General features: G+C 35.7%; 1 protein-coding gene across 2 annotated transcripts in view; it reads left to right on the plus strand.

Annotated features, from left to right (window-relative positions):
* Positions 1 to 14,503, plus strand: part of SMG1 (SMG1 nonsense mediated mRNA decay associated PI3K related kinase) — a 97,404-nt gene that overhangs the window by 35,452 nt on the left and 47,449 nt on the right. For both annotated transcript variants that reach the window (XM_082857250.1, XM_082857249.1), the window contains 14 exons: positions 976 to 1,149; positions 2,984 to 3,208; positions 4,779 to 4,880; positions 5,489 to 5,758; positions 7,282 to 7,412; positions 7,929 to 8,090; positions 8,528 to 8,646; positions 9,115 to 9,202; positions 9,293 to 9,394; positions 9,783 to 9,923; positions 10,515 to 10,714; positions 11,106 to 11,302; positions 11,471 to 11,632; positions 13,078 to 13,232. In XM_082857250.1, coding sequence (XP_082713376.1) covers positions 976 to 1,149; positions 2,984 to 3,208; positions 4,779 to 4,880; positions 5,489 to 5,758; positions 7,282 to 7,412; positions 7,929 to 8,090; positions 8,528 to 8,646; positions 9,115 to 9,202; positions 9,293 to 9,394; positions 9,783 to 9,923; positions 10,515 to 10,714; positions 11,106 to 11,302; positions 11,471 to 11,632; positions 13,078 to 13,232 — 2,228 coding nt within the window. The remainder of the gene's footprint in view (positions 1 to 975; positions 1,150 to 2,983; positions 3,209 to 4,778; positions 4,881 to 5,488; positions 5,759 to 7,281; positions 7,413 to 7,928; positions 8,091 to 8,527; positions 8,647 to 9,114; positions 9,203 to 9,292; positions 9,395 to 9,782; positions 9,924 to 10,514; positions 10,715 to 11,105; positions 11,303 to 11,470; positions 11,633 to 13,077; positions 13,233 to 14,503) is intronic.

Here is a 14,503-nt window from a genome sequence, read left to right on the forward strand (position 1 = left end):
GATATTGTATAAAAGCCCCTAAAGGCTTTTTTCTCTTACTTCTATTGGCAATCTTGGATCATGCTTCGGAGGACAAGGCTTGGCTTCAGCCACCTTTGAGTATGGTACCTTTAATACTGCTGTTGAAGTGTCTATTATTGGTTCTTGGATTTCCTGGCCACTGTCCTGACTTAAACCTGCCATCTTAGTGTTTCTTCCCTACTCAGTTGGTAATTACCAAGATTCTTGTTTGGTGGTCAAGGCTTCCGTAAAGATTTAGCTTCATCTTTTCTTTATACTTTTGCTACTTCTAGCAAACAGTTACTTCACTACTTTTAACTCTACCAATCTATCTGCCTCTTAACTCTACCAATCTATCTGCTCCCTTTCAGAGAAAAGTGAGGGAATATTTTGCTTCCACATGTTACTTTACCCCTATGCCTAGGATGTCTTGGTTCCTAGCACACCTTCAAAGCTGATCTGCTTCTGATAAGCCACCCATTCTAGTTTGTAGAGACTTCCCTTTGCTATCCCTAAGATTGAATTCTCTTTGATTATTTTGGTGCTTAATTATGTGTAGGTATATGTTGGTTGTAGTACCCCGTTTTTTGCTAATCTTTTCCTTTGAGTATGTCTAATTTCCTCAGCTAGCTTATAAATCTGTAGGCTAGGTCTTCTAAGGTCTTATAATTTTTTAAACCAACCTCCTCTAAACTCCCCCAACCCCCCTTGCTCTTCATGTGAATAATATTGGCTTAGTATACTGTTGACTTGAGTGGCTCAAAGAATCTATTGAGGTTAATATTTGCTTAGTTAAATAATTAGAGAAGCAAAATCTACTTTTATACTTAGATTCATGTTTCCTTTTCTCATAAGCCGAAATTCCTCCTTATTTGTAAAAATGTATTATAAAGCTAATTGATTTAAAAATTGGGAGTTTTTTGTTTTTTAAACAATGTCTTACTTAAATAAGAATGCTGTTGAATTCACATCTAGGACCTCAGCCATGTGGCCTCTGGGGAGTCAGTGGATGAAGATGTTCCACCTCCATCCGTGTCCTTACCAAAGTTGGCAGCGCTTCTCCGGGTATTCAGTACTGTGGTGAGGAGCATTGGGGAACGTTTCAGCCCAATTCGGGGTCCTCCAATTACTGAGGCATATGTAACAGATGTAAGTTTTAGTAGTCTTTAGTATTATTCAGCAAAAATTGCCTTTTCTTTTAAATGCTTCTGTTTACCTAGTGAGCTATGTTATTAATCCCTCATTTGTTAAGCATGTGTGTAGGTGTCTGGCCACTTTCTTAAATGGCCAGAAAAGTAGGGAATTCTATATCTCACTCCCCTCACCCCCCAACCTGATGAAAAAAAGTCCACTCTGAATTTTTAAATGCCTATGAACTTTTCTTTTAGTAGATTCTCTGTAGGTTCATTTATTCTTGTTTTTTAATATGAATTTTAAAATCTTATTCTTTAGTTTTTTAATAATACTGAGTTTTGCTTTAAAATTATTGTGTCTCCTTTTAGTTTTTCAACATACTAAGAATAACTCTTAACAGGGAAGGCCTCGAAAAGTAATTTTCTCTAAGCATGAGAGGATGAAACAACTTGATAGCCTAACATCAAAGGATATAAAGATATAAGAACTTAAACCATGTAATAGCCTGAGACCAATTATAAGAGGTAGCTAGATTGCCACATTTCAGCAGCCCCAGACATCAGCTGCACTGTATTATAGTCCAGTGAGTGGTTCAGTGTAATGAATGTGAGAAATGAACCCCCATCATTATATTCTGCTTGAATAAGAAGGGAGAAGAAACCTGTGTGATAGTCATAAAAGATTTAACCTAAATGATTAAAATTTTACTGCTAGTGTAAAATTCTAGCTTTTATGAGCATTTACTTTCGTTGAACACTTTGCTAGATAAAATAGGACATTAATTATATATATATGTAATTCTTGGTAAGTTAATTGTGTATTTGAGCAGAAATGTCCTGAAGATAATTAAAACCAGCATGTTAATATGTTAATATTTTGAAACTGATCCAAGTGGTTTAATATTTTTATTTTTACTGTCTGAAAGATGGGTGGTTGATGACTTTGTCAGTGTTGAAATAAAAGCAGTTTATTATATCTATTTATTTATATCTATAAAACAAAAGGATAGGAATGTATCATTTTCCAGGATAGTTCTATATTAAATGTACTCTTTTATGAAGGTCTTTTAGGTCCTTGCCAAAAATGGTCTTTTAGGCCTTTTAAATCTATATGCAGGTTTACAAAAAACCCCTATATGTAGTGGTTGTTGAATATTACAGAAAAATTTGAGAAATATTTTTCTGTATCAATCTTTTCTGTGTTTGTTTTTCTGTACTTGTTTTTTCCTAAGTTATTTTTATTAGAAATGTAGTACATTGACTACTATAGTTTACTGGGGTTTTTTGGGGCTGGAAATGATAAGATTTTCATAATCCTCAAATAGGTATTATATGTTATGAATGAGAATGTTTATATTTATCTTTACATAGAGACCATCAGTACATGAACTTTCATAAGCTAAAGCTATCTTGGATATTTAGTTTTAAAAGATTGATTAAAAGTCCAAGTGCTAGATTACGGAAAGTTATTCTCACGGCAGGTTATTCCCATGTTGTTAATACTGTTACTGTTCTAAGTTCTGGTGTATTTCATGATTATTATGAAGATTCTGAACTTCAACCATTTAGTGACTTTGGTGGGGGGAATAAGAATTGGGTATAAAGGAAATAGAGTATGGCAAATTCCATTCCTCTCACAATAGTACTTTAGAATACTTAGGCAATATCCTTTTTGTGTGTTGTACCAGAGATACCTTATTATTATTCAGCCACTGAGAACTAGAATATTAAGAGACTACTGACAAGGCAGGCAGTTAATTTTCAATAGAAACTGCATTAAATAGAAAATATTTCTTGCTCTGTGGAAGAATATGAGTTTTTTTTAAAGCTGCTTGTTTTCCCCATTGCAGGTTCTGTACAGAGTAATGAGATGTGTGACGGCTGCAAACCAGGTGTTTTTTTCTGAGGCTGTGTTGACAGCTGCTAATGAGTGTGTTGGTGTTTTGCTCGGCAGCTTGGATCCTAGCATGACTATACATTGTGACATGGTTATTACATATGGATTAGATCAACTGGAGAATTGCCGGACTTGTGGTACAGATTATATCATCTCAGTCTTGAATTTACTCACATTGGTATGTGAATTCTTTTTTGTTTAATATGTTTATTCAGGCCCTTAAATTTAAATTGATGCGGAAGAAGTTAAGCCCTTGTTTGTTTGTGTTTTTTTGCATTAATTAGTCTTATCTATATAATCTAGTTTGTTTTTGCTCTAGTATCTGTGTACTTTTAGTATTTGAGAGCTCATCTCAGTGTAGCTGTACTTTTTTTTTCGATGAAATATCCTTTATTTTGATGAAATATCATCCTTCACATGAGACTATCTAGCACTCCTGATAAATACTGTGTAGAGAAGGTACTTGATAGCTATTTTGAAAGACCCTGTTATGTTTTGTTTCTGAAACATGAAAACTTCTTTGATAGTTTTTATTATTTTCTTAATCATAAATATCCCCTCTCTCTCCGCCTTTTATTATGGACCTTTTGAAGTATATTAAAAAAAAGTAGAGTAGTATAATGAATCTCTGCATACTTAATACTCAGTTTCTATAATTAGAAGCACATGGCCCATCTGGTTTCATCTAGGCCTCCTACGCTCTGCCTCCTCCTTGCCATCCCTGCATCCCCAACTAGATTATTTCAAAGCAAATTCTAGATGACATTCTGCTAAACATTTCTGCCATAGTTACACTTCCCTTTGCCAATGTGAAAAAAAACCCATGTTTAAGTGTAAATACATGTATACTATTTCGGTATCTAAACGTTTTAATGTCACAATGTTAAGGCCTAAACATATAGCTTAGATATATTACTTTTTTCTTTAATAGATTAATTTTCAGAGCAGTTTTTAGGTTTACAGAAAAATTAAGCAGAATGTACAAAGTTCCCATATAACCTGTTCCCCCAATAGTTTCCTCTGTTACTAATATCTTTAGTTTTAGTGTGGTACTTTTATTACAACTGATGAGCCAAATTGAGACATCATTATTAATTAAAGTCCATAGTTGACTTTAGGGTTCACTCTCTGTATTGCACATTCTGTGGGTTTGACAAATGTATAATGCCATGTATTCACCATTACAGTATCATGCAGAAGGGTTTCAGTGCCCTAAAAATCCCTTGTGTTCCACCTATTCTCTCCCCTCTTCTGGCTGGCAAACACTGATCTTTTTACTGTCTCTATAGTTTTTGTTTGTTTGTTTGTTTGGTTTAATTTATTTATTTTTGGCTGCACTGGGTCTTCGTTGCTGTGCGCGGGCTTCTCATTGTGGTGGCTTGTCTTGTTGTGGAGCATGGACTCTAGGCACGCGGGCTTCAGTAGTTGTGGCACGTGGGCTCAATAGTTGTGACTCGTGGGCTCTAGAGTGCAGGCTCAGTAGTTGTGGCGCACGGGCTTAGTTGCTCGGCGGCGTCTTCCCGGACCAGGGCTCGAACCCACGTCCCCTGCACTGGCAGGTGGATTCTTAACCACTGCGCCACCAGGGAAGCCCCTATAGTTTTGCCTTTTCCAGAGTGTCATATAGTTAGAATCATACAGTATGCAGCCTTTTCATATTGTTTTTTTTTTCCCTTAGAAATATGCATTCAAGATTCCTCCATGTTCTTTTGTGAATTGATAGCTCATTTCTTATTTTATTCTTTTAGATTGTTGAACAGATAAATACAAAACTGCCATCATCATTTGTAGAAAAACTATTTATACCATCATCTAAACTACTATTTTTGCGTTATCATAAAGAAAAAGAGGTAAGTGATTCATTGATCAGACTTGATAAACTTAGGTCATTGAAGGGTTTGACTCCTGTTCCTTAGTAGGCTACATAAATGAAATCGAAATGATAAATATTTGATTTAGAATATAGAAATTATAATGATTCACTTAATATTTGATTTTCATACTGTATACTTTGATCAGTGATATGCAGGTAGTTTTTTCAGATTTTATTAAATTTGTTTTATTAAAATGTGATGTGTATGTTGTAAATAATACTTCATTGTTAGCTTCTTAACCGACTCCCAGCCAAAGCCACTATAGACTTTCTAAGTAGATGTAGGAAAACTTATCTTAATAAAATGGTGTTTGTATGTGTTTTGATACTGGCTTGAAAAAAAAAAAAGGACTTTTAAGAAATTTCACATTGTCATTTTTAGAGGACCCTTTTTTAAATAAAGCTTTATAGATTTTAAAATGCTTACTGATACTATGTAGGTTTCCTAAATTGCTTTTTTAAAAATTAAGGTCTTTGGTGTTTTGGACAGTAAATTTATCAGTCTTAAACTGATGTGCATCACCATTATGCAGATAGTAATATACTTTCCATTTAATTATCACTTTCCTGAATTCTTATTTTAAGGTTGTTGCTGTAGCCCATGCTGTTTATCAAGCAGTGCTCAGCCTGAAGAATATTCCTGTTCTGGAGACTGCCTATAAATTAATTTTGGGAGAAATGACTTGTGCCCTAAACAACCTGTTGCATAGTCTACAACTTCCTGATGCCTGTTCCGAAATAAAACATGAGGCTTTTAAGAATCATGTATTCAATGTAGACAATGCAAAATTTGTAGTTATATTTGACCTCAGTGCTCTGACTACAATTGGAAATGCTAAAAACTCACTGATTGGGGTGAGTATTTACTTGTAATGTCTTTGTTTTATCCCATTTCAGCCTCTTCTTATTGCATGTTTACATATTTCATTTACCTATCAAGGCAGTGTGTCTACAGAATCACATAGATCAAACGGCCATATTTTGGACATGCCTGGATAATTAAAATTGACAGGAATATTTTCTTGCCATTATGTTTAGCTCTTGCTTTCCTTGATAAGTTTTTTATATTTGTTCTATTTTTTACAAAATGCATTTTAATGCTTTCTCCTATTTACTCTAGCATGCTTTTAGAAAAATTGTCAATATTTTCCACAGGGCAAGTTTGTATAGTTCTTTTAATATGCAACCCCTTCTTCCCCTGGTACTCTTTTCCTTCTTCCCACTAGAGTTAGTGCTTCCATATGGTCCTTATTTTTTGACTAACTACTTTTCTCTAGGAACATTCATATATTCTTTTGGAAAAAGAATAAAGATTTCCTGTAAGAAATTTGAAGTGACCATGCTTTTCTTTTATAATTATTGCTGTGGTTAGTATATTTCTCCCTCCTAGTGGACCTTGCAGGATTGAAAAACATGATTTATAATGAAAAGTAATGGGATATTATTAAGGGGATAATGTAGTCTAAGAGAGAAGGGAGGGAAGAGTCAAGATTTGATGTTTATATTTGCATGCTTTCCATATTGTTAGATCAGATTGCCCTGTGTCCCTCCATAGCTGCTCTTTCCCTCACTGCTAGGCTGCGGTAGACTCTTCCATTCTTTGCATTCTAAAATTTGGTTGTTGAGAAATTCACATTGTGCTCAGATTTGAGGTTTACATCCTGCACTCTGGAAACGAGAGGGAGTCGGGACCGGGCAGTCAGATGGAAAGGAGTATCTTAGCAATGGAAAGAAAGGGAAAGATGGAAAAGACTTAGAGTGGCAGCATGTGCCTTTTTTCTCACTGGACAGGGCAACTTGCCATTTGAAGTACATGGAAAACTGAGGAAATACGATCTACTACACTGAAGGGTGCAAGGGCTTTGTTTAGACGAAGGATCAGCAAATTACAGTCCATGGACCAAATCTAGCCCACTACGTGTTTTTTTTTTCTTTCTTTTTTTAAAAAAATATTGAGATATAATTCACATACATTATAATACTCATTTAAAGTATGCAATTCAGTGACTTTTAGTATACTCACAGAATTGTGCAACCATCACCAAGCATCACCTCTTTTTGTAAAGAATTTTTATTGGAACATAGCCACTTTTATTCCTGTTTTTTTGTCTGTAACTTTTCTCTCTGCAGTGGCAGAGTTGAGGAGTTGGACATTGTACCAGAGGTGTCATGTGGCCTGCAAAGGCTGAGATATTTACTCTCATCTTCACAAGAAGTATTTGTTGATCCCAGGTTTAGTGTACTAGCTTGTTTCCAAATTTAAATCTGTCAATTTTAATTTTTAAAAATGTGTAGACGTATTTTGAAGGATAAACTTTTTGTATGCTCTTGTATGTCTTGGAGGAGCCATACGTTTACTTTCTTTTGTATGTCATCAGATGTGGGCGCTGTCTCCAACTGTCTTTGCACTCCTTAGTAAGAATCTGATGATTGTGCATGGCGACCTGGCTGTTCACTTCCCTGCCATTCAGTACGCAGTGCTCTACACATTGTATTCTCATTGTACCAGGTAATGTATTTACATATACTTCTTAAGAAAAAAAAATTTTTTTTTAAAAAGGAACATGGGTCCTTTAGAGTATACATTTATTTTATAATTTATTTTATTTTATAAATTTATTTATTTTCGGCTGTGTTGGGTCTTCATTGCTGTGTGCGGGCTTTCTCTAGTGGCGAGCGGGAGCCATTCTTCGTTGTGAGTGGGCTTCTCATTGCGGTGGCTTCTCTTGTTGCGGAGCACGGGCTTCAGAAGTTGTGGCACTCGGGCTCAGTAGTTGTGGCTCGCAGGCTCTAGAGTGCAGGCTCAGTAGTTGTGGCGCAAGGGCTTAGTTGCTCTGTGGCATGTGGGATCTTCCCCGACCAGGGATTGAACCATGTCCCCTGCATTGGCAGGCGGATTCTTAACCACTGCGCCACCAAGGAAGTCCCTAGAGTACATTTTTTAAAATGTGTATTGACTTAACTTTGGAATTGCCTTTTTTTTAAAAATGAGAGATGAAAAGATGATCCAAATTTTGTCTTCCAGGCATGACCACTTTATATCTAGTAGTCTTAGTTCCTCGTCCCCATCCTTGTTTGATGGAGCGGTGATTAGTACTGTAACTACAGCTACAAAAAAACATTTCTCAATTATATTAAATCTCCTGGGAATATTGCTTAAGAAAGATAATCTTAACCAGGACACAAGGTAACTAATACTTATAATATTGTTTCTAACTTTTGTTAATTTGGCTTCATAATTTGAGAAAAAGAAATGACTGTCATTTGAATGGGTAGAGCAACTTCTTCATTATGAAACACTTTAAATTTTTGTTTTATTATTTAATCTAGAATTTCGTGTTCTTTCCTGAAAGAATTACATGAAACCTCGCCCTCCTGCAATATTTTATAGATGAATGTATTTATAGAGATTTAAAAATATTTTTTGCTACAATTTATGCTAGTTTGGGGAGATTTTCTTAAAAGACAGTTTTGGCAAAGGAATTTCTCTAGTTTTAATATTTGTTTCTTATCGCTTGAGGAATTTAAAAGACCAAAAGAAAACTAATGTAAAAAGAATAGGTTTTTCAAGGTGTTTTTCTATTTTTTTTTAATGTGAAATCAACTGTATATTTTGTGTTTCAGGAAACTATTAATGACCTGGGCTTTGGAAGTGGCTGTTTTAATGAGGAAGTCTGAAACATACGCACCTTTATTCTCTCTTCCATCTTTCCATAAATTTTGCAAAGGCCTTTTAGCCAACAGTAAGAATCTGAGATTATTTAATTTTGTTAATCAGTGCTTAAAAGAGATCTTTGTTAATGGCAGAAAGATAGTCACTTGAGTGCTTTTCATGACTGGAGATGTATCATCCCCATTTTAATGACAAATGCATAATCTGTCTTAATTTTTTTGCCATTCTTAATATGTGAAAAACAAGTTGTTTTTAAGTGATTGTCACATTTTTAAGCTTATGTGATTGTTTATACATTCCATGTACTTTTAAAGTTTCCTTCAGAGAAAGATTTGGGTTAAGACTAGTCACCCTGAGTGGGTTTTGTTGAGAGTATCATTTTCCCAAATGTTACTGCCAGTGATGGTTCCAGGCAGGAGCAGCCCCTCATCCATAGTAGGCACTCATTGTTTATTGAAATGAATGGATTCAGAAAATTATGACATAGTGGCATATAATTTCTTCTGGCAAGCTGAAAGTGTCTTTAAATTTTTAATAGCTCTTGTCGAAGATGTGAATATCTGTCTACAAGCATGCAGCAGTCTACATGCTTTGTCCTCTTCATTACCAGATGATCTTTTACAGAGGTATGGATTAAAGATCCAGTATTTTGACCCTGGCCCTTTTGATCCTTGGAAATATTCCACACTTCTATTATCTATTTCATTTTTTTGTAGGTGTGTTGATGTTTGCCGTGTTCAACTAGTCCATAGTGGAACTCGTATTCGACAAGCATTTGGAAAGCTATTGAAGTCAATTCCTTTAGATGTTGTCTTGAGGTATGTTGGTGCAAAGACATCCCACAATGTTTAGTTCAGGAAAAGACAAGTTGCCTGTTAGTGAATTAATATCACATCTTGTATGGCACTTCTCAGTGACTGAAGAGATGATAATTGCTACAGAATAATACTTATAATGTCAAAATATTTTTCTCAGTAGTTATTATTTGTAAATTGTATTCTTTTATAGTTTTAAATTAGGTCAATTTTGGTGCTTTAAGAACCTTAAATTTCAAAGTTGTAACATTTCTGTATGTATTTTTTAAGTCTTAATTTTATCAGTTTTTACTTTCAAATTTAGTTGGCAGGGAAATGATTCACTTCCAGTATGAACTAACTTTTTAACGAAAACATTTTGCATAACAATGACTTTATTTTCTGTCTACAGCAATAACAACCACACAGAAATTCAAGAAATTTCTTTAGCATTAAGAAGTCACATGAGTAAAGCGCCAAGTAACACATTCCACCCACAAGATTTCTCTGATGTTATTAGTTTTATTTTGTATGGGAACTCTCATAGAACAGGGTAAGATTATTTCTTTGACTCTTTCATCTGGGAAAAGTAATTTAAATATACATGAATGTCTTAACCCTGTGCCCAGTTTTGAGGAGAAAATATGTCAGGGGTGGCAGAGTAGAAAGTAATATTCTTCTCAAATGGGTTGTTTTAAGTTTTCAGTAGTAGGAGGAATTGCTTTGAAGATGGCATCTGAAGAAATAAAAATGGGCTTTGCAACTGACAGTGATGGTGAAATGTAGTTGACAATTAACTGATCTGACCTAGTCATCAGTGCTTTGCGGAGGGGCCTGGGGGCGTAGGCATTCTGGAGATTTTTAGTTGCAATGAATGTTTTATCCTGATAGCCAAATTGTCATGAGCCTTTTACCCTAATAATCTGTCTATACCATACCCCATCCTATTTCAGCTCTAAAAGACCTCTTTAAAATGAGAGGTGGGGACATAATGCTTCCCAATTTTACATGTTTGCCTTTTTCAAGTGGGGAAGATTGTAGTCCCCTACTCCCATTTCCCTTGCAGTTTGTTTTTTGTTTTTGTCTTTTTTTTTATTTTAACGAAGTTATCATTGTCTGTTAAATATGAAACTGCTTTTCCCAGGAAGGACAATTGGTTAGAAAGATTGTTCTATAGCTGCCAGAGACTGGATAAACGTGACCAATCAACAATTCCCCGCAATCTACTAAAGACAGATGCTGTCCTTTGGCAGTGGGCTATTTGGGAAGCAGCACAGTTCACTGTCCTTTCTAAGTTGAGAACCCCACTGGGCAGAGCTCAGGATACCTTCCAGACAATTGAAGGTAATTAATTGACTCTGCATTGTTTCAAACTTTGTAAATACTTTCAAGCTTACATTAAGAAATAATGGATTTCTTATCTTGTTAAAGCAAAAATTTGAGAGTATACGATTTTTTTCTTTAGTACTTTATCAGTTAATCTTTTAGATATGTTTGTTAGAATAAACTTTTATTAAATAATCATGTTGTATGTGTTTTTGTTCACAAATTTAGGGGATTTGTGTGGAGAAGATTTTTTTCCTCTAAAAATGAAAAGATCTTGTTGGGACTTTTGTTTTTAAATGATGAATATACAGAGGATACTTGATAAATGTGAATTTGTGAAATTATCTCTAAGAACTTCTAGAATCTTTGAAGATTCCTTTTAAATTTGGAATGCTGTTTTTGGTTTTAGGTATCATTAGAAGTCTTGCAGCTCACACATTAAACCCCGATCAAGATGTTAGTCAGTGGACAACTGCAGACAACGATGAAGGCCACAGTAGCAACCAGCTTAGACTTGTGCTTCTTCTGCAGTATCTGGAAAACCTGGAGAAGTTAATGTATAATGCATATGAGGGATGTGCCAATGCATTAACATCACCTCCCAAGGTTGGTTTCAGTGGGCTGAATGTTGCTTGGTCAGTTTCGTGGTCAAACCTGGCAGTGTGTGCATGCAGAGCTGAAATCGCAGTGGACCTATGTATATGCTTTATGTGTATTTGAGACATCTCTGCCTGTAATTTGAACCAGTCCTGAGCTCTTCTTTCTCGTCTAAAGGTCATTAGGACTTTTTTCTATACTAATCGCCAAACTTGTCAAGACTGGCTGACTCGGATCCGACTCTCCATCATGAGGGTTGGATTGTTGGCAGGACAGCCTGCTGTGACAGTGAGACATGGCTTCGACTTGCTTACAGAAATGAAGACAAATTCATCTCAGGTAAAGTGGGTGTGTGTGTGGAGTTAATTAACTCTGTTAATTAGAAAAATTCAGGCTTAATTAATTTGCTATGATCTAATCTATGGATAAAAGAAGTTAAAGTTTCTATTCATTTTTTTAAAATATAAATTTATTTAGTTATTTATTATTTTTGGTTCTGTTGGATCTTTGTTTCTGTGTGAGGGCTTTCTCTAGTTGCGGCGAGCGGGGGCCACTCTCCATTGCAGTTCGCGGGCCTCTAACTGTTGCGGCCTCTCTTGCTACGGAGCACATGCTCCAGATGGACAGGCTCAGTAGTTGTGGCTCATGGGTCCAGTTGCTCCGTGGCATGTGGGATCTTCCCAAACCAGGGCTCGAACCCGTGTCCCTTGCATTGGCAGGCCGATTCTCAACCACTGTGCCACCGGGGAAGCCCCCATTTTTTTTTAATGAGCTTTTAAAAAAATATATTTATTCATTTATTTAATTTTTGGCTGCATTGGGTCTTCGCTGCTGTATGCAGGTCCTCTCTAGTTGCTGAGAGCGGGGGCCACTCTTCGCTGTGATGGCCTCTCCTGTTGCTGAGCATGGGCTCTAGGCACGTGGGCTTCAGTAGTTGTGGCTCGTGGGCTCCAGAGTGCAGGCTCAGCAGCTGTAGCATATGGGCTTAGCTGCTCCACAGCATGCAGGATCCTCCCGGACCAGGGCTTGAACCCGTGTACCCTGCGTTGGCAGGCGGATTCCCAACCACTGCGCCACCAGGGAAGCCCGGTTCTATTCATTTTTAAAGCTTTTGTTCCAGTATTTTTATACAAGCAGTAACTTCCAGGGTCACCTATTCATATTTTTTACTTAGAATGAAAATATTCATTACTTATGCCTAAGGGTTAGAACTTTAACGGTAATTCTAAGAAATTTGTGTATAGAAGAAAGAATTTTTATAATAATATATAATGATTAAGTATAAGAGAGTAATAATTTTATTATAGATGTAAAAGTATAGTACTAATAATGTTATAATGTAGGGAAATGTGCTGGCTAGTAAGTAGGGTCACTAAATAAGTGGAATCCAAAAATTGCACATGTTTACTAGTTAAGGTAATGTCAGTAGGCAATATTCAAAGACATAAAATTAAGCATTCTTTAATTCATGGTTATTTAATTTTTGTTTTATATTTACCTCACGTGTTACTCCCAAAGATGCCACAGTTTAAATGTTTAAGTTTGTTTTGTAAAGACTGACGCGCATATGCTATTAAGGTCCATCACCACCACCGCCCTTTGTATCTACATTATAGGTAACATTTTAGGTAATTCCAATAATGCAGTTTCATTGTTGTAAAAATAATTGTTAAATAAATTTGACTTCAGGCTTTAGATTGTGATCGGTAGTTGTAAATTTAGTAGAGATTTGAATTTTGAAGGTATTGAGGTCTGTGATTGATTTTTCTGAATGCCACTCTCAGGGGAATGAATTGGAAGTAACTATCATGATGGTGGTAGAAGCACTGTGTGAACTTCATTGTCCTGAAGCTATACAGGGAATTGCTGCCTGGTCATCTTCGGTCATTGGAAAAAATCTTCTCTGGATTAATTCAGTGGCCCAACAGGCTGAAGGGAGGTAAGTTGGAAGGAAGGAAATGGGTGATAGGATTTCTCTATGTTAAATTTTTTTGTATTACTGACTAACATTGTAATTAAATGTTAATTACACTTAATGTTGATTCTTAATTGATAACCTTTTATGTCAGAGTCTGATACAAATTGCCCTTTATGGCCGGAGTTCTTGTTCATTAGCTCTGTGCACTAAATGTTCAAACTCATTGCTCTAGGTAAACTCATTCAGTGCCTCTATGTATGCTTGTGTAAGTTTTACCAAATCTGGAAAATGTAGGGAAAATAAAAGAATGGCTCATAATTCCATCTCTTAGTGGTAACTGTTAGTTTTGGTGTACATATATGCCTTCTTTCTAGTTCTTTTTTCTCTTATATATAGTTTTTTATCCTCTTCACAGAATAGCAGTATTTCTGCTGGTCTCATGATTTTGCTTTTTCTACTCGGCAATATTTAAAAAAATATTTTGCCGTGTTAAATATTCTACGATGTGATTTTTAACAACACATTTTTTTTCTTTTTTTTGGGAATGCACCATAATTTAACGTTCCTTATTGTTGGACAGCAAGGTTATTTGTGATGTTTTTACTAATCTTAATGCACCATGGTACTTAGTTCTTTGCTTTTGTTTGTGATTATTTTCTTTGAATGCATTCCTACAAGTTGATTTACTAGAAGAAAGGCTATAGACCATAAGGCATATGATATAAACTATTGCTAATTTACCCTACATAAAAGATGGTTCCAATTTGTATCTCTAACAGTAGAGTAACACCTCTTCCCTGCACGTTTGTGAATACAGAGGGCTACTGAGAAACAAGAACCCTGCCACCATATTAGTGAAAATGTTTAATTTACATTTCTTTATTAATAATAGAACTTTCCCCATATGTTATTGACCATTTGTGATTTTTAAAAACATAGATTATGTCTTTGTGGCCTCTCGTTTTTTTGTTATTGATCTGTGAGATTTTATTATACACCAAGATTATTGATGCTAACTTCTTGATTGGTAATTTGTTTTTAATGTTCATGTTTTTTAAAAAATAAATTTATTTATTTATTTTTATTTTTGGCTGTGTTGGGTCTTTGTTGCTGTGTGGGGGCTTTTTCTAGTTGTGGTGAGCAGGGGTTACTCTTCGCTGCAGTGTGCGGGCTTCTCATTGCAGTGGCTTCTCTTGTTGCGGAGCATGGGCTCTAGGTGTGCGGGCTTCAGTAGTTGTGGCACGCAGGCTCAGTAGTTGTGGCTCACGGGCTCTAGAGCACAGGTTTAGTTG

The sequence above is a fragment of the Leucopleurus acutus genome (genome assembly GCF_964270905.1).
Source record: "Leucopleurus acutus genome assembly, chromosome: 16".
Classification (NCBI taxonomy): Eukaryota; Metazoa; Chordata; class Mammalia; order Artiodactyla; family Delphinidae; genus Leucopleurus; species Leucopleurus acutus.